Consider the following 18,715-nt stretch of genomic DNA (forward strand, 5'->3'; position numbering starts at 1 on the left):
CAATCTGAAAGAAGCACAAAGCAGAGAGACAGTGAAGACGTACCTCTGGACTGCAGTACCTTCATACGACCAGCAGGGGGCGCTGTGAAGCCTGCTACCTGATCAAAGTGGAGCAGAAGAGACACATCCTAAACTTTATTAAGGACTGCAGATGAAACATAACAATTTGACTGAGTGCTACATAATGTCTATAAATCTACATTGTATTGAAACAAAACAAAAATACACACAGTCAAAATAAACATGTCAACTTTAACCTGTTCAGTTTTTTTCCTTTTCTTGTGTTTTAGATGTGTAAGTTGTGAATAAATGTGCATTACAAAACCTTTTTTCTCCTGTAACTTCTGGTCTGGTCATCAGGTCATACAGCTTAAAAAAAAAAGTAAAAGGCAGCACATTGTCCTTAGGGAGGGGGGGCCCAGTGGTTGCAGAGGTGTGCTTAGGTCTGGAAAACCTGGGTTTAGGTCCTGCTGACAGGTGAACCATTGTGGTTCCCACTGAATGCTCTCTAGTACTTGTAGAGATGGGTTAAATGCAGAGCTGAATTTTCCAATGAGGATTAATAAAATCCAAATCAATATTAGTGTTTTATGCGTGTCAATCTGAAGTGTCACTCATACACACCTTGCTGTATGAAGTGTATTCTGTCCTCTGACCTGTCTTGTCTCCTTTGGCCTCGGCACCATCTGCTGTTTCTTTAGTGTGGTGGAAAATAGAGATTTATATTTATTAAACTGTTGTCTTTGATACTTTGATCGATTAGATGCAGCAGAAATGAGAACATTTGCTGTGTCTTTCTGACAGGCTGCTGGTAACAAAGTGCTTAATGATACAATTTAACACCTTGAGTAAGACGTCTTTTCTGTGCCTGAATTATGTTGTAAATGTGAGCCATCGCAATTAGTCAGTTCCTCTTATTGATCATAAATCTGCACTTGCATCAGTAGGTAGTCAAAACTATTTGTATATTATCTGAATTCATCATAAAAAATACAATATTGTTTCATGACTTTGAATAAAAAACTTATAAGGCCAAAATGAATAAATAAAACCCTTAAATCAGATCTAGAATTAACTGGAAGATGTTTTCTAACATTGTTTAGTCTCACAGTATTGAGACAGTATTCTAAAATCAGTCACAGGCTGTTCTATCGGCCTATGTAAGACAGGAAGATCAGAGTAAAAGATTGCAGTACTTTCCACATTTACAATCTACATATAGGGTCTAATTTCAGCATTTTTCTTTTATCTGGTGTGTGTGTGTGTGTGTGATGACATAAGGCAGTGGTTCCCTAACTGGGAGTAACAACAGGAGTTTTTCTGTGATCACTCACAAGTTATAATTTTGATTTGTTTTATGATTCAATGTCTAGATACAACTAAAGATTTCCCTATTATTATGTAACAGCAAATGTGAATGTGATAATGTGTAATTACTGATTTATAATGCAAAAAAGCTGACGATGTCACTGAAATTACTGGCAGGATGTTCCAAATATTTCTAGTCACAAGTGTAATATTCACATGACAGAGTGAATAAAGTCTTGTGTTCAGCAACACTTTTGATGAGACTAAAAGAATGAAAAGAAAGAATCAATAATCAAAGTTTTATAACATCTACATTTATTAGAAACAAAACTTCTTTTTAGGATAGTTGTATGTACATTCATCATCCACAGTGAGATCTGTTCATCAGATTTTATTCAGTATGTTGAACATCTTTGATCAATTTAAATGTAATCCGTCTAATTAAATCAAATATCTAAATAAAGCAAGAACGAAGTAAAAAAAAAAAAAAAAAAAAAAAAGTTTAAAAGAATTTGGAACATCACAACATACAAAGGATTGAGGACACGACATGTTAAAACAAGAATTGTGAGTGTTACACTTTTATGAAATGAGTAAGTCGTTACCAAACCTTCGTTTGCAGGAAGAAAAAGAAAAAACTGAGCTCAACGTCTTCACAGTTTCTAACATCATGGACACAATTCAGCCTGAGAACAAACTCTTCTCCTGACTGGCTGCTTCCTTCCGCTTGCATGAACTCCTTCTCAGACGTGATCCCTCTGCAGAGACCCATCACCAGTTAGGATCTACCAACAGGAGAGAGGAAAGCACATGAGGCGTCCAGTGAGAGCAGAAAGAATAAAATAAAATAAAAAAACTGGCCAGTAGAGGAGAAACTAGACTTCAGGTCTTTTTTTTCCACATGGAACACAAAAACCATAAAAAACCAGGTTCCAGAGTGGATAAACCTTTCTGTGTTTACATCCTACATGCATCTGTCCTGAACTGATGACATCAAAGCCCCCCCTTTCCCCCTAACCTGCATGTCTGAAGCCCACTAAGAGCTGCAGCAATGGAGGATGACAGCGTTGCATTTGGGCAGCTGACTTGATGCTAAATCATTTTTATCATGTTTTACACACAGTCAAACACACTGCACGTCTGTTTTTAGTGTATTTCTGTGTTACAGAACCACTTGCAGGCCCGGTACTAGAGCAGCGTTCTGAATCCTGGTCCTGAAGTACCACTGCTCTGTGTTTTAGAGGTAACCTACCTTAACGCACCATGCAGGCCAGCGGTGATGAGGACCAGGATTATCTAGAGTCATCAGTGACATCTTTATTTTAGGAACAACGCTGTATTTATGGAGTTTGGGTTTTTTTGTTTTTTTTTAAAAACAAAGATGAGTTCCGCCTCCATGCAAATGCAGATAAGATGAATAATTTTTACATTCAAGCTTCACTCAGCAACATTATTCTGGACAGAGACAGCATTCACATGCTGTACTTCTCACTCGAATCCAACCTTCAAAAAAACAACGTGTTTGACTCTCCACCAGAGACATGAAAACACAGAGCTGCATCAGATCATAGAGATTTCTATCACAACTTTGATCAGATTCATCCACGTCTTCCCCGTGAGCTGTTTTCCCATCCAGAGCCGTCTACTGTCCCACACACACGTTGCGTTGAACCCACAATGCACTTTGTTTTGTAGTCCGCTTCCTGTATTTGGTCCACTTGAAACGGACGGAGACCTGTGTTTGTAGGCAGACCGAGTCTGCTTCTTCGACCTGAATCAGAATCGTTTGCACGTTCCCATGACTCCAAAGGCAGCGGACTTTCCGAGCAAACAGCAAACGTGAATCAAAAGAGCTCATGTGAACGTGCCCTGAGGGCTTCACAAATCAGAAATTGTTTTAACTAATCTTTGTGCTCTGCAGAGTAATTCTGTGTAGATCTGTAGTTTTTCCCGAGGACCGGGTCGAGTGTGGTCAAGGTCCCAGAAAAAGCAGTGGAATCGCCCTTTTTGCACATCCCACATCAGAAACTAACCTCGGCAACGGCAGGCTTTCTCTGAACATTAGTTCATCTACGCTCTGCGACAGTGTTTAAAAACTAAATTTATCTCTCTATCGCAGCATGTAAGACCATATCGTGGCGATGGAGCCTCATATGAAACAACTGATATTTTCTATCGTCCTAAGGATATATACGTCATATCGCCCAGGCCTGGCAGGATGTCATTTCTGACTGTACATGGTCCAAGCAGCAACCTGCAGCGGTTAAAAGTGAAGCCTATGCGGAAGTGCATAAAAGTGCAGTTCCCCCTTCATCCACTAGGGGCTCCAAAACAGAGTTAATCCCCATAGACTCCCATGTTAAAAAGACCAACTTCACAGCAGAAATAAACATGTTTACAGCCTGGTTCAAAAATCCATTTTAGGTTTAATAGGTCAGGTTTACCTTCATGACAACTGTGAGGGGAGGGAATTTTTTTCTAACTCGCCTGTTTTAAAGTAATTTAATCTCGAAGTTCGGCATATTTAGGGGCGTGTCCTTTTGATTGACAGGTACCCAATCTCTGGCTTCAAGTCAGAAGAACGTAGAACAATCGCGGTTTTTAGCCGGTTAACAACGTGACTTAGCTTTAGCCTGCTTACCTCCGTTAGCTGGTTAGCTTCCGTTATCTCGGGGTTAGCTCGGTTAGCTCTTAGCTACAGAGAGCTCGGAGTTCGCTAGATGTCATTCATCCACCATGACACACAGGGCTCCCCTCTCAGCTCAACCTCTTTGCCCATATTTGTATTTTCCGGGCGAGACGACGCGCATAACGCTGCCAACAGGACGATGTTAGGAACCGCCCACCGAGCTTCAATTCAGCTCTTCAGAAACCTATGGGTGACATCACAGAGGCTCCGTCCATCTCTTTATATACAGTCTATGACGTGGTCACAAGTTTGGATTTTGTAGTTTTCAGCACCCACTGAGAGTGCAGTTATGATAATGATCCATAATTTCCTGCCATCTACAAAGAATTCAGACAACATCCATTTTTACTTCCACGTGTCCCCTCAGCAGGATAAAGCCAGTGTTGTAGTGTGATCAGTGGATACAGAAAGTCTAGTTAGTGATTCAGGAGAAGCATCATTGCATGTGCATGTAGGTGAGCAGGTTTGAGTTACCTGTTGGACTGTCGTGTATGTTGTGTCTCCGATTACTGAAGCGGTTGTTCCTGCGTGGAGGGCCCATGTTCAGTCTGTTTGAAGGGCCTCCTCTTGGTCCCTTCAGAAGACAGGTACGTATAAGAGTCACCTTCATGTCATCGGCAGCAGATGGCTCACACAGCTGAAAAGCTTCAAACAGTCAAGCTCTGCTGTTCCTGCAACTTACAAAGTTTCCTTCTCTTTTTCTATTTTGGCCTCTTGACCAGTTGGGGAATTCTTCTTGGTCCATCAGAGACATCCGATCCGCCTCACTGACACAAACATTTTCACACTTTACAATCAAAGTATCCAACTTACTAAACAAACAACTATTCTACAAACAGTTCATCTAAACCAGGGATGTGTAACTCCAGTCCTCGAGGGCCGGTATCCGGTTGGTTTTTGTTGTTTCTCTCCACCAACACACCTGATTCAAATCAAATGGATCCAGCAGCTTCTTGTTAACATATTTATGAGTTTCAGTCAGGTGTGTTGGAGCAGGGAGACAATAAAAACCTGCAGGAAACAGACGCTGGACTGGATTTTACACCTGTGATCTAAACCAAGTTAAATCACTTCTGAACATGAAGAAGAAATGTTCTTATGGCAAAATGTAAGTCTAACTTCAACGCATCAGACTGGAAAGTTAACCTCTTCCACTCCGAGGTTCTTTTGAAGGTTTTGGCTTGGTAATGACACACACATTGCATATTTATCTGTGATTATACACTCTACATAAACCATCTTGGTATCAAATTAAAGCTAACACTTGTGGGATTGTATCTGAAGTGTACTCATCACCACTGTAAAGGGCGCTTAATAAACCCTAAAAATGTGACTTCTTAATGTAATGGTTGTATGGTAATCACTTTCTAAAGCTTTTATTTTAGACGTTACGCTTTGCATTGTAAAGGCTTTTATTTTGGCACAGTTCCTGTGAACTTCCGGTTTTTATCATTTTGTAAGCAGGAAATCGTCTGTAAAAACGGAGGGAATGCGCATCGTCTAAGTAATGACTGTTATACTGCAAGGCTTCGGATCTCTCATAAATAAGCACCTAGCTGGAATGGGAACAAGGTACTGTTTGGTTTCTAACCATTTATGATTGTGTTCTCTAATAAGTTTGTTAACAAGTGTTCAAGTACATTACTCTTCCGACAGCTATGCCAAGATCAGAACCTAAACTGTAAGAAATCAAAGTCATGTTTCCAATAAGCCTCTCGTTTGTAAAGGGCTTTATATTATCTTGTGTCAAAATATTATGCTGATGAATAGATGTTTGTCTGTTTAATGGTTAAAACAATAAGGCTTCGCTTATGAAGAAAAGAGCTCATATTATGTTTCTGTCCTGTAGTTCTTACGGTGTTTTCTAAAGGCGAAGGAAGATCACAGAAAACGGATCAAACTCAATAAAATAGTTCTGAAACATCAGTAAGCTCCACCATCGTCTGGCTGGGTTAGCTACAACCGCAGACGTTGATATTTTAAAGTAATCAAAGATGGAACATGAGAAATGTTCATATTTTTTCCCTTACCTAAATATTTTTTTTTTTACATTTCATAGTATATAAAAGCTTTAAAAATGACTACTGTAGACAAAACACCCAGAAAACCATGAGTCAGCATGTGGACGGTACCTGTGCAATGTTTCATGGAGCTGAAGCAAAGCACAACAAACTTAGAGGGATTTCAGTAAAGAGGTGGCGAGGCGGTTTTCAGTTTGGCACCTTGTGTGAAAATTGGGATTTTTTCTTAGGTATTGAAAAGCAGAAATGGCCGGACTTCATTTGGGGTGGAAGAGGTTAAGAGCTTAACTGTGAAGTTAATGTTTATTTGTCCCTGGAAGTGACTCTACATTAATTTAATCTAAATCTAATCTGTTATAATAAACAGCCAATCAGAGCTACTTGACTCCTACCCGACAGGCTCCATGGCGCTTTGGGGAAGGCTGTTTCCTGGTATGGTAACCTGAACTCCCTCCAGCTTCTCCTGTCGCCTCCTCTCCAGGTCGTGCCTCAGGTCTCCCGGACCTCGTAACGGCTGCTTGCGCAACCCCTGTCATTACAACACTGTGATTAAAGGGCCAATCACAACCATAGATACTGATTATTGATAATCTTTGATATCAAATGATTGTCCCACCTGCGTTGGTCCCATTCCTGAAAAGATCAGTTCATCTTCCTCATCAAGTAACGACTCCATGTTTAAATTGAAGCCTCTGCAGAGAAACATGAACAGTATCTTAAATACATCAGCTGGACGATACAGAAAGAAAAGCATCAATAAAAACATCATATTGATCAATATTGGCCATTTCATGCTACTGTACAACAGGCGTCTTCACTGGTCTCACGACTTGATTTGACAACAATCCTCTTCCATTTGATTCAACGATGCATCATAATACATCACTTTGTGTTGCATCCTCCAGTTTTTGTCTCTGCAGAGTCTTGTCAGCACAAGCAGTCAGATAATTATGGACTCTTATTAGATCAGAACTTAATCTGAATGTCCTAATATTGACAAACAGAAACATGTAAATAATTACGCTATTTTTAACTTCATTGTATAACTTTATTGCTCCATTGCCAGAAAATAAAAAAAGCATCTTGCTGGTGGTGAAGCTTCTTGCAGTGATGATTGTGTTTTGTCCTTTCAGACTTGCTATTATTACTTTAGTCAGAATTTAGATGAAGATCAGATGTTTTTCGTGTTTTCTTTTAACAGCAGAAAATGTTTTCCTGCAAGTTTTTTACTTCATTTGTGATTAAACAGAAAATGTTGTCGAGGTAAACATTTGTTGGTTGAAAAAGCTGTTTTAATCTCTTTAGCTTGTGCACGCTAACCGCTAGCCTACCCACTGTATGTTCTATTGACATTAGCCTCAAGACAACATGTAGATTTTTATTCATCTTGATAGGCAGCGTTGTGTGATTTCACTCAGACAGTGAATTTATTTCCAGTAAGATACTGGTGTATTTTACGTATATCTGCACAGATTCGGCCTTGAATCCTTCTTGGGAAACTCCGTTTATCTGCTGAGCTCTGATAGCAGCTGGCTGAATCACGCCCAGAAAATGCAACCTGCGACAAAATAAATTTAGTTGAGCTTCACACCTCAATTATAATGTATAAAACTAAGAATAAAAACTAACCTGAGCAACTACAGAAATTATTAGAATCTGAAGGGGAGGGCTGCAGATGCTGGTTGGATTATAAACTCAGGTTTGCACGATTAACTATGAAACTAAAGTGTATTTCTGCTGCAGGTGCTAAACTAGGAAATTCAGTGAATGTTACTCTGAAATGTTTTAAGTACTACTTTGTTCAAGAAAATGTTTAAAAAAGAAAAAATGAGTTATGTTTCAGAAGAAGACTGTAAAAGATAACTTTAGTTGTTTCCTAGTTATATCAAGGTATGGTTAGTCGTGTCACTTTAGGCACCAGATGGAAGGACATGTATAGAGTGGGACAGGTATCTATCATTTTTCTTCCACCTGCTCCTTTTCATTTGTGGTATCAAAGAATGTCAACAAATGTAGCTATATAAACCATGAATGGAATAAATAAACAAATAATCAGTGGATTATGTTTTGTTGCTCCATCAGTGCAGAATTTTTCAATGGAACATTTATATATATAGCTTATCGGATTATTACCCAGCCCTACTGTTAGCACCACTTTAATAATCAAAAACAAATAAAAAGCCCGTTCACCACCATTAGTACCTGTTTGAACTGAATCTCTGACTGAGAGTCATCTCCTCGGGCTCTTCCTCAGAGTAACCTCCTTCTTGTGGAGCTGAGAAACGTTCGTTCAGGGTGACTCCATCACCTCGGAAATATTGTTCTGTAAAAGCAGAAAAATTGATTGTTAACACAACAGTTCATTCCTGTATTTAAGACCTACTTTATCCAATGTAATACTACCACAGTGATTTATACCAGAGATGCTGATATACCAGTGTCTTCATGTAGTAGCACATGTGTCTTTTAATGACATAACACCATGATTAACCAGCTTAGAGCGCACAATAAATTTACTTAAAGACCTCTCATACAACCACAAAGAAAGAGAGCTACAGACAGAATCAAGGATTGTGAAAGCCTACTACTTTACCTTGCTTTATTTTATTCTTATTTCTGACCTAAATTAGCATTTTATTGATGTTTGTACAAATGGCAACAGAGAAAAATCTGCTTCAGTATCAATTAAACATCCATCCATCCATCCATCCATCCATCCATCCATCTAGAGAAAGGATGCAGAGCTAAATGAAAGATGCAAGTTCCCCTGTTTTTAAAAGTTGTGTATGTGGATGCTTTCTATGACACACAAAAGGATGATGACACTTCATAACACTGTTCATATATAAATAAAATAATTCTTAGTCTTCTTATGTAAATGAAGCTGGGACTGTGTAAATACAGTTTTACAAGTCAAACAGTTCTGTCTGTTTCTGGAATATTTATTTAATGTCTTGTACTTTGTTAATGACTTTTAGTGAACATAATATTATGATTCAAAAGGTAAAATAATAACAATAACATCATGTAAGAATCATCTAATCTTCCTGACATCTGCCTGACCTGCAGGAAAGAATATTTACATTTCATCTAATATTTGTTGGTCCTTTCTGGAATTAGAAAAACAACTCCTTTAGTTTATCTTTTCACTGGTAAGAAGTTTTTTACCATGTTATAACAAACAAATATAAACAGAAACAACAGTATTTCCACCTGTCCAAAATGCCAACAGATTAGGTGTATGTGTGTGTGTGTGTGTGTAGTTTTGACCTTTGACAAGATGCACCAGAGTGATGATTTCCTGGGCAAACGTCCCAGTGTGCATGGCGCTCTCCTGGTAAGTCCCAGAGTGCTCCAGCATGGGCAGGAAGTCCAGGCGCTGGCGACCCACATTGACCAGGTCCAAAGACAGCTGTCTGTCTGAGGAGTAGCACAGCAGGCTGCAGGGGAGGTAGAGGAGGACGACGAAGATTAAAGCACCCAAGAATAACTTTAGCAGGTATGAGAAAAAAAATCTTACAATTAATTAAATACAGTTGGAAATTAGATGTTCGTGTTTCACAAAATATAATTCAACTAGACACTGCCTTCACTTCTGCAGCATTTAAAATAACTCGACTGATAAAGGCTTTATAGTTTACTATAAACAGTGAATTTGGGTCAGTATAAAATAAACACAGAAAATAGTGTGTGCAGCAATTTCACCTGATCTCAGTTATTAATCTAGTCTGCCATCAGCGGTTAGCTAAACATCCTGAGCAAAAGGACAAACTGCACACAAGCAGAGACTATCTGCACTAAGAATAAAATATAACTTAATCAGCTAATGTGTTTGTTTCTTCAAACAGAAAGGATTATTAACTCGTGCTGTTTTACAGCATTTCAGGCCAAGTTAGACATCCTAACCTCCGAGTTTGTTCTGATATTTATTTAGCTTAAAATTATATATATATATATATATATATATATATATATATATATATATATATATATATATATATATATATATATATATATATATACTGTTGAATGAAGAGAAAACTATTCTCTACAGAGTGTAAAACTATAGTAAATTATACATAAGAGCAGAAAAAATAGGTTTACCTGATCCAACCAACTTACCTTTCATGAGGTCCACAGATAATATTTACTATTTGTTCACTAAAAGGGGGGTTTTGTTTAGACTTGAAAACACAGATTTAAACCAAATCCTCATTTTTCCTAAAGCTGCTATAAAAAGTTTTAAGTGGGAGTCAAAGAAAACAAGCGGGTGAGTTAATAACTGGGTGAAAGTTCACACTTTTTCTTTTTTAGATCAATTAAATGTCGAGTTAGAGCGTGGCTTCAGTCCTTAGAGGTCATACCTGATGCTTGTCAACTGGTAAGTTAACATGCCTCCAGTCATGATTCATCATTCTTGGAGAACTTGCTTGCTTCTGCTGTCAGCAGCGGCTTCAACATGAAGCTCATTCTTCTCCTCGTGATGACCGTTCCCTCTAAAACAAGTGTGTTTCCGTGATGTCCGTCTTTTGGTGCGAGAACACTGCTGACAAGTGATGTTCATGACAACAGTCTCTCTTGGGAACAGATCCAACAATGCATCCGAGTCTCCAGACATCAGTGTTTGTGTATATTCTTGATTGTAAATTCAATATTTCCTTCCAGGAGTGAAGATGTCACAGACCTCTAGCAGACCAGGTCTTTATTTCCCTGAAGTAGGTTTGTAGTTGGTCTCTTCATACAATCTGTGACGAGAGCGTCTCCATTTCATTCATTAGTTGGGATTTTTATGTTCGTAGCTTTGTTGTCTTGACAATAAAGCCCCACGATGCTCCAATTCATCAACATTTTCCAGTTAATTTCCATCATAAATCTCTTCTTCTTACAGGAAACAGTGGTATTTATTCTCTTCTCATCTTCCTTAATCTTTTAAAGAACGATGAGGAGAAACGTTGTCCATGCGTCTTCATCATGTTGAACATGTTCATACTTTATTTTCCACTTCAAACTTGTATGATTTCACTGTTATGGTGTGAAACTCAAGTCTGAGTCAAGGTTTAGCTTTATGCGTTTGTCCTCACAACAAGGCAGGTTCTTCATCAAATCCTGTTTCCCTGTCGATCATCCCTCGCAGGGTTCTGGACAAAACCAACACTCCTTTCATTGCTCTTGTGCACATCTGGACATCCTCTTCAGTCACATCACACACTCATATTGGTAAGCTGATATATTTCAAGCACTGTCCCCCCTCAAGCACGTTCCATCTGTAGCTGGAGTCGTGTAGGTGTAGTTGGAAGCGCTTATTCTGAGGACCACGGGTACACTCATCCACATTGCCCCTCCCTCCACTCTCGGACGGCGAGTTGGATGGGCATGCTGGTTGGCTTGCTGCGACCTCACTGGCTGTTTGGGAGACCCCACCCACCCATTTTCCCATAGTGTGTGTTGTCTATTGTCTGAATTTGTGTTTATGCTTAGAGGCACGTGTTGTTTTTTTGCATCTTTATCCTTCCCCCCTTTAGGTGAAGTGTAGAGATACTTCTTTTTTTTTCCAACACCCACACATCATTCCTCATGTCATCTTTTCCACATTTTAAGGCAGCACCGGTTAAAAAACTGGCTGAAGGGCCTAAGTATCAGTTCGTTCTGTAAACTTGTTAAATGTAAATGTCTGTATGTCTAACCTTGGATGAGCTGGCTTGAACCTTGAATTTCCCCTCGGGGATAAATAAAGTATCTTTGATTTGATTTGATTAAATGCGGAAAACAGGTCGTCTGTCATGTTTTGACCGTGGTAGGTGTTTTTCCAACGGGCCCATCACGGGTTAACCTTGTGGTCCAGATCCTTCTGTCAAGCCCAAATCTAGTCCATATGTATGGATCTTGAAATGTGTTGCGTTACAACAACCAACCTTTCCTCTTTCTTCTTCAGGCCGACATGATCTTCAGTTTTCTTCTGAAAACACATCATCTCATCTCAGCGTTCTGCTTGGAGCTTCCTTGTTCCCACAGAGCACCTCCTCCAGCTTCCAGCACCTTTAGACCTCCAGTTTGACACACACGGGGCGAAGAAGACACTCCTCTCTCAGTAGCAACAGCTTCGGATGCTTCTCAGTCCAGCTTGACTGAAAACAGAAGGCTTATAAATATGTAAGAAAGCCCCCTCCTGTTGTCCGATACAGTGTACACACACAGACATTAGAATAAAGACGTCTCTGTCATATAAGTCTTCTTTCTGTCAAAACCCAAATGTAAAACATCTTCTGTTGACTATTATGGAGTGAAGATGTGAAGCAGGTGGCCTTCAAAGCATATATCCTTCTGCTGTAAATACAAGATATGAATCTTCAACAGGGACTTTGCTCCTGATTCGGGTTCAACGCAATCTTCTGCATCTATATGGATCCACAGGCTGCAAACTCTTTAGCATGATTTTCCAGACATCTTTCAGAAAATATCGTGAACTTGATGGACGGTGAGAGGTTTTATCTGCTTCAGCAGGTTGTGTACCTGTTGGCTTTTAACAACAATATCCCCACGTTCCAACGGAGTTTATCAGTGAAGACAATCGCTTCAGGATTAAAACAAAAACAACATTTTATGTCAGCCATCTTCCACTCTCAGGATAAGAGGTACACCTTTCCACCATCATCTGGAGGACCTGCTCTTCTGCATCGTGATTTAACATCAGGTGATTCCTTTCAGATCAACAGACGGATTGGTGCGGCGTCTGCAGTAATGCGGGCTCTGCGCCGGTCTGTCGTGGTGAAGAAGGAGCTGAGCCAGAAGGTAAAGCTCTCGATTTACCAGTCGATCTACGTTCCTACCCTCACCTATGGTCATGAGCTGTGGGTCGTGACCGAAAGAACGAGATCTCGTTTACAGGCGGCTGAAATGAGTTTCCTCCGCAGGGTGGCCGGGCTCACCCTTAGAGATAGGGTGAGGAGCTCGGTCATCCGGGAGGGGCTCAGAGTAGAGCCGCTGCTCCTCCGCATCGAGAGGAACCAGTTGAGGTGGCTCGGGCATCTGGTCAGGATGCTTCCTGGACGCCTCCCTGGTGAGGTGTTCCAGGCACGTCCCTCTGGGAGGAGACCCCGGGGAAGACCCAGGACACACTGGAGGGATTATTTCTCTCAGCTGGCCTGGGAACGCCTCGGGATCCCCCCCGCAGAGTTGGCAAATGTGGCTGGGGAGAGGGAAGTCTGGGCTTCCCTGCTTAGGCTGCTGCCCCCGCGACCTGACCCCGGATAAGCGGCAGAAGATGGATGGATGGATGGTGATTCCTTTCATTTCAGCTCAAAACATTTGAACAAGTCGAGATCTCAAAACGTTTCTTTCATTTGTGCATTTGTGCAAATGAACCATTTGCATCCAGTTCAATCTTCTTTTCCTCCACAGCAGCAAAGGCTTGTTTAAATCAGCTTGGCCACTCTCCTAAACTGTTCCTCGAAATCCTTCGAGTTTGGGGAAAAAAAAGGCTTGTTCCTTAAAATCAACTTAGGTTACACTTTAACTTGTGGCCAAGTTCCTTGTGAAAGGTGAGTTTTTCCATAGTTAGCTGTTTGGGAAGAGTTTCTTCTTCACGTTCTGTCACTGAGTTTTACTGTGACGTGAGACTTGAGACTTCTTGCAGAAACGTACGGGAAGTTTACGATCCTGTTTACAAGACAGCCAGGATCAGCTTAAGAAAGCGATTTCTTGAATCCACACAGATTCAGTTTCAGACAAACCCAGTAGGACTTGGCATGGATTTGTTTGTCCTTTCCTCAGCAGCTCCACGTGTCTGCAGCTTTCTTCAGGTTTAGAAAAAAGAAAATGTGAACTTTCACCCCTCACCCTGAAAGTAAAACCATGAAAAGAACTCTACCTGTTTTGGTTCGCAGGTCGACTCATGTCCACTTTGATGGTTAGTGTTTCCTCTGTAACAATGTTCATACTGCCAGACTTCTGATCGCTCCATCCGCGCTCTCTCTGACGGGACATTTTAGGGTTCAAATCATCCTTTTGTAAGTGTCGGTTCAAACTTCCAGACCTGTCCTGTTTCCATTGTGGATGTTTGCTTTTTTCCTCCCAGTTAGGCTTGTTTTCAAAGGACTTTCCAAAGTCGTCCCTGAAGGGTCGGTATTCTGGTCTCTGATCTTTACTGGGAAGATCCTGATATCCCTGGGAGGACTGCTGTACATGTGGTTGACTCCTGGGGTGTTCAATCCTTCCACCCCGACCTTGGTCATACCTCCTCCTCTCACCACCCCTTCCCCTGTGGTTCATGGGACTATCTCTGTTGCCATATTTTGTAGTATTTGGTCTGTCCTGTGGCACTGGGCTCCTGCTTGTTTCATGATAGTTGGGGTCCCTTGAATCATCTTGAAAATGGTAATCTGGCATGTCGTCATGGTTATCCATCCTGCCGTCTGATGGCCTAAAACGCTCCTGAGAGGAGCCTGCTGGACGGGGGCTCCTGTGGCGATCAAATTCAGAATAATGCCGTCTGCGATCCTCAAACTCTTCCCATTGTGAAGGTTCTCTGTCTGCGATGCCACGATCATGATCACTGAGAAGTGGCCGAATGCCTCCTCGGGGGAAGTTCCCCCGAGGGCCTCCTTTAAACCCACCTCTGGGTGTGTCCATTGAGAAACCCTTTCCCCCAAAGTCCTCCTCATCCCTGTACCTGTGACAGCATAAGAAGAGGTGACATGGTTCAACAATGCTACATGGAGCCATCGCATCTTCACATCTGATCTTTAAATCTGAAATTAGCGCTGCATTATTTTTAGTCAAATGATAATTTAAGATCACTGCTGGGTTTGAATGAGAAAATAAAAATGAGCAGTGTGCTAAAGCAACTATAAGGTGTTTAACAAAGTCATGCAGATCTAAAAAAAAAGAAGCTTAATTAAACAGGAAACTTAAGTCATGCAATTCTGCTACGCTGCATTAGAGAGAAAGAATCATGAAGATAAAGAAGGATTGCTCTACGGAGAACACGGAGGTTGAGCATCCTCTGCATTCTTCCTTTCCAGACTGTGCTGCAAAGCATTTTGCTTAAAATTTACCCAAGACGATCGCTGCTATCCATTTCTCTTCGTGGCCTTTTAAAAGGAGGTCCTCTGTCATGGTGTGGGTTCTCCCTTTGTCTGCCTCTATTATAATCCTGTGGGTTCCTTCTTCCTCTTTCCCAGTCACCAGGTCTGTGTTCACCTGACCTCATATCAGGAGTAAAGTCTCTGAACCTTCCTTGACCTCTGCCCTGCCCTCCTCTCCTCCAGCTTGGTCCCATCCCTCTCTGTTGGTGGTCTGAGTGAGACCTCTGAGTGGGTTGGAATCCTTCCCTTCCCATTCGCGGAGGCGACTGGGACATGGTTCCTCTTTTATCAAACCTCTGAAAGGGTTCTCTAAAACCTCGTCTGTCTCTCTCCATGTCAATCCCTCCATCATCCAGGGGGGAAAGCTTCTGGTTTTTATAGTGTGCCCCATCATGATGGGTCGATGACCTTCGTCCGTAGAACTCGTCCTGGTCTGGATGATGTCGACGACGAAACCGATAGTCATCTGGGAAAGGAGATCTTCTCTGGTCTTCTGGGTACATACCCTCGAAAGAGTCCCCACGTTCTTTGGCACCTTCTCTGAAATGATGACTTCTCTGCTGTGGATTCCTATCCAGCTCTGCAAGAACTTTGTGAGGATCAAAGTCAGGCTCTTCCCATGGGTACTTTCTGAGCAAATAAGGAAAACAGAAAAAGCAAATGAGACAGGAATATACTGATAACTCTTTGCATTCACAATAAAAAAAAAAACATTTCTGTCATATAATTTATACATGTTAGAACACTTAAAATGAGTTACTGATGTACCTGAAACGAGGGGATCTAGACCTTGATCTTGACATGTATCAGCCTAAAAGGAAGTGAGATTTATTGTCGCAAAATTGCCACTGTACAAAAACTGTAAGATTTTGTATATACAGTTTTAGTTTAGTTTATTTAGGATCCCCATTAGCTGTAGTAAGCTAGAGCTATTCTTCCTGGGGTCCGGCACAATTACACTTAAAAAAACAAAAATTTGTAAAAAGTTACACAGCACATCAGCACTTCAGTTCAATCGTGGAATACAAGCTATTTACATATTCAAATCCTTCTCTTTCCTATTTCTCAAATCCATTTTTACATACTAAATGCATGCATGTAAGTCCATTCATGTTACATTGTATCATATAAACTATTCATTCACAAAAATATGCTTACTCATATTTGGATATCAACCTATATATTTGATTACCTTTAATACAAATCTTCTAGTACACCTCTTTCCACATTATCAGTTTGTTTCCTCTATGACACATACATTTGTATTTATTATACTTTTAACACCAAACCCTTATAATTATGATTTATATAGATACCTGTACTTTTAATATTTAATCTTTTAATAATATTTTAAAGGGGGTTTGTTTTTGTTTTGTTTTTTTAAGTGATAAAAGAGTAGCAAGTAGTAGTCTTAATGTTAAAATGTACAGTTTAATCTAGAAGCGTTAAAAATTTGACCACATCACTGTTTTTTGCTGGTAATAAGCGATGTTTAACAGAAGAAAGTAACACTTAAAATCACAATGATTATTAAAAAAAAAAAAAAAAAAAAAAAAGGTACTGAACTGCAAGTAGAGCTCTAGTACTGCACTTTTTTTTGTTGTTGTTGTTAACTCTTCTTTTCTACAGCTACAATGTGAAATCTCAGCAACCCTTGAAGATTTGCATGCTGTAACTAGCTATGATTGATGCACAGTTAGCACACTCATTCAACTTTCTCATGTAATTATATCAACAGGACTCAACTAAGAAAGGCCATTACATTTGTTTAAGTAGGCTCAGGCATTCATATTCTAAAAAGTATAAGTAATTCTCTTAAAAGTAACTATTACGAAGAACTAACTTTGTCTGGCGACGCTAAAGAGAAGCTAGCTGTTATCTTACCTTTAACCGCAACACGCACCAAGCCAATGCGAACGTCGCTAAAATATATCGCAGCTAAAACTAAAACAAATATTCTAATAGTCTTTATTATTAGCCGTTTATAAATTATGTTTACACCCCCTTCCTTTTACAGACGTAACCGATGTATCCTACGGTTAGCTGCGTGTTTTAACGTCACACAAAACATGAGAGGAAAATGGCTGAGTGGTTTTTTTTCCCTCAAACGAGGTCAACAAACCGCCAAACGGAAATAGTTTAGTGTTTCCGGTCAGAACTTTTCAAAATAAAATGTGTAGGTTGGCGGAAACTACAACAATGCCGATGTTTGTGTTTGTCTACTTTTGATAAAAAGCAAAAGGAAAAAGTTGTTTGTATTTTATACGTAAGACAATTTTTTTTTAAATAATTGGTACAGATGACAGCAAATAATACAAATGAAACGGTTAAACAAATCTGTAAAAGTCTTACCTAAACCAATGGTGGTAGAGATCATTTAGGCAGGTTTACTACTACATTTTTTAATTAAAGCAGCATAGACCGTATATGAAAGTTGGACGGAGCCTCCAGCAGTTAAAAGTGAAGCTTATGCGGAAGTGCATAAAACTGCAGTTCCCCCTTCATCCACTAGGGGCAGCAAAACAGCGCAAATCCCCATAGACTCCCATGTTAAAAAGACCAACTTCACAACAGAAATAAACACGTTTACAGCCTGGTTCAGAAATCCGTTTTAGGTTTAATAGGTCAGGGGTACCTTCATGACAACTATGGGGGTGAGTGTTGTTGTTGTTTTTTTTTCTAACTCGCCAGTTTAAAAGTAATTTAATCCTGAAATTCATCATATTTAGGGGCGTGTCCTTTTGATTGACAGGTATCCAATCTCCCGCTTCAAGTAAGAAGAACTAGAACAACCGCGGTTGTTAGCCGGTTAACAACGCGACTTAGCTTTAGCCCGCTTACCTCAGTTAGCTGGTTAGCTCCTGTTATATCCGGTTTAGCTTAGTTAGCTCTTAGCAACAGAAAGCTCGATGTCAATTATCCACCATGACGCTCACCTTCACCTTCTCAGCTCCACCTCTTTGCCCATATTTGTATTTTCCGGGTAAGACGACACGCATGCCCCTGCCAAGATGGCGATCCTAGGAACCGCCCACCGAGCTTCAATTCAGCTCTTCAGAAACCTATGGTTTCCATCTTTTTTATATACAGTCTATGGCTTGTGTAGTTTTCATGACAAGCATTTAAAAAAAAAAAAAAAAAAGTTTGTATTTTTTTTATAAGACAAAAAAAAATTGTTTTTGAATAAATGGTACAGATGACAGCAAATAATACAAATAAAACGGTTAAACAAATCAGTAAAAGTCTGACTTAAACCAATGGTTGTAGAGATCATTAAGGCAGGTTTCCACATTTTTTAAATTAAAATGATCACTGTCACTGAAACATTTGCTCTATTAAAACAGTAGAATAGGCAGTTAAAGTTTTAAGAGTCGACTCTTTTAAGTTTCTCTCAGAGCCGTCTTCTCTCTTAAGCATTTTCTTAGGCATTTTGAAGGGTTTGTGTAGTGGCAAGCAATAAATTATGTTAATTTACTGTAAATGAGTAACTGAAGCCAGAAAAACAACCACAATAGCATGTTAATCAGAGAAAGGCCAAGAAGTTAACTTTATGACACTTGAATTTGTTAATTTCCTCATTCTTCTCCAGACACACTTGCATCTAAACGTGGCTC

General features: G+C 40.0%; 1 protein-coding gene across 5 annotated transcripts; it reads right to left on the reverse strand.

The window, feature by feature from the left end:
• Positions 1 to 1,659: 1,659 nt before the first annotated feature.
• LOC306770778 (uncharacterized protein) lies at positions 1,660 to 17,176 on the reverse strand. Of its 5 annotated transcripts, XM_079259718.1 has the most exons (12): positions 16,986 to 17,176; positions 15,870 to 15,912; positions 15,072 to 15,731; positions 14,252 to 14,686; positions 13,886 to 14,209; positions 9,289 to 9,458; positions 8,221 to 8,341; positions 6,635 to 6,710; positions 6,411 to 6,547; positions 4,680 to 4,764; positions 4,472 to 4,571; positions 1,660 to 2,093 (listed from the first exon to the last, which is right to left on the reverse strand). In XM_079259718.1, the coding sequence occupies exons 2-12, from the start codon at positions 15,902 to 15,904 to the stop codon at positions 2,080 to 2,082; spliced, it is 2,157 nt and encodes a 718-aa protein (XP_079115844.1). In that variant the 5' UTR covers positions 15,905 to 15,912; positions 16,986 to 17,176; the 3' UTR covers positions 1,660 to 2,079. The 5 variants fall into 5 exon arrangements, 4 of the variants coding, with proteins under 4 accessions (XP_079115844.1, XP_079115842.1, XP_079115843.1 ...); XM_079259716.1 differs by having other exon boundaries at positions 13,886 to 14,686; XM_079259717.1 differs by lacking the exon at positions 16,986 to 17,176 and adding an exon at positions 16,294 to 16,350 and having other exon boundaries at positions 13,886 to 14,686.
• Between the last annotated feature and the right edge of the window lie 1,539 nt (positions 17,177 to 18,715).

The sequence above is a fragment of the Telmatherina bonti genome (assembly GCF_933228915.1).
Source record: "Telmatherina bonti genome assembly, chromosome: 20".
Lineage (NCBI taxonomy): Eukaryota > Metazoa > Chordata > Actinopteri > Atheriniformes > Telmatherinidae > Telmatherina > Telmatherina bonti.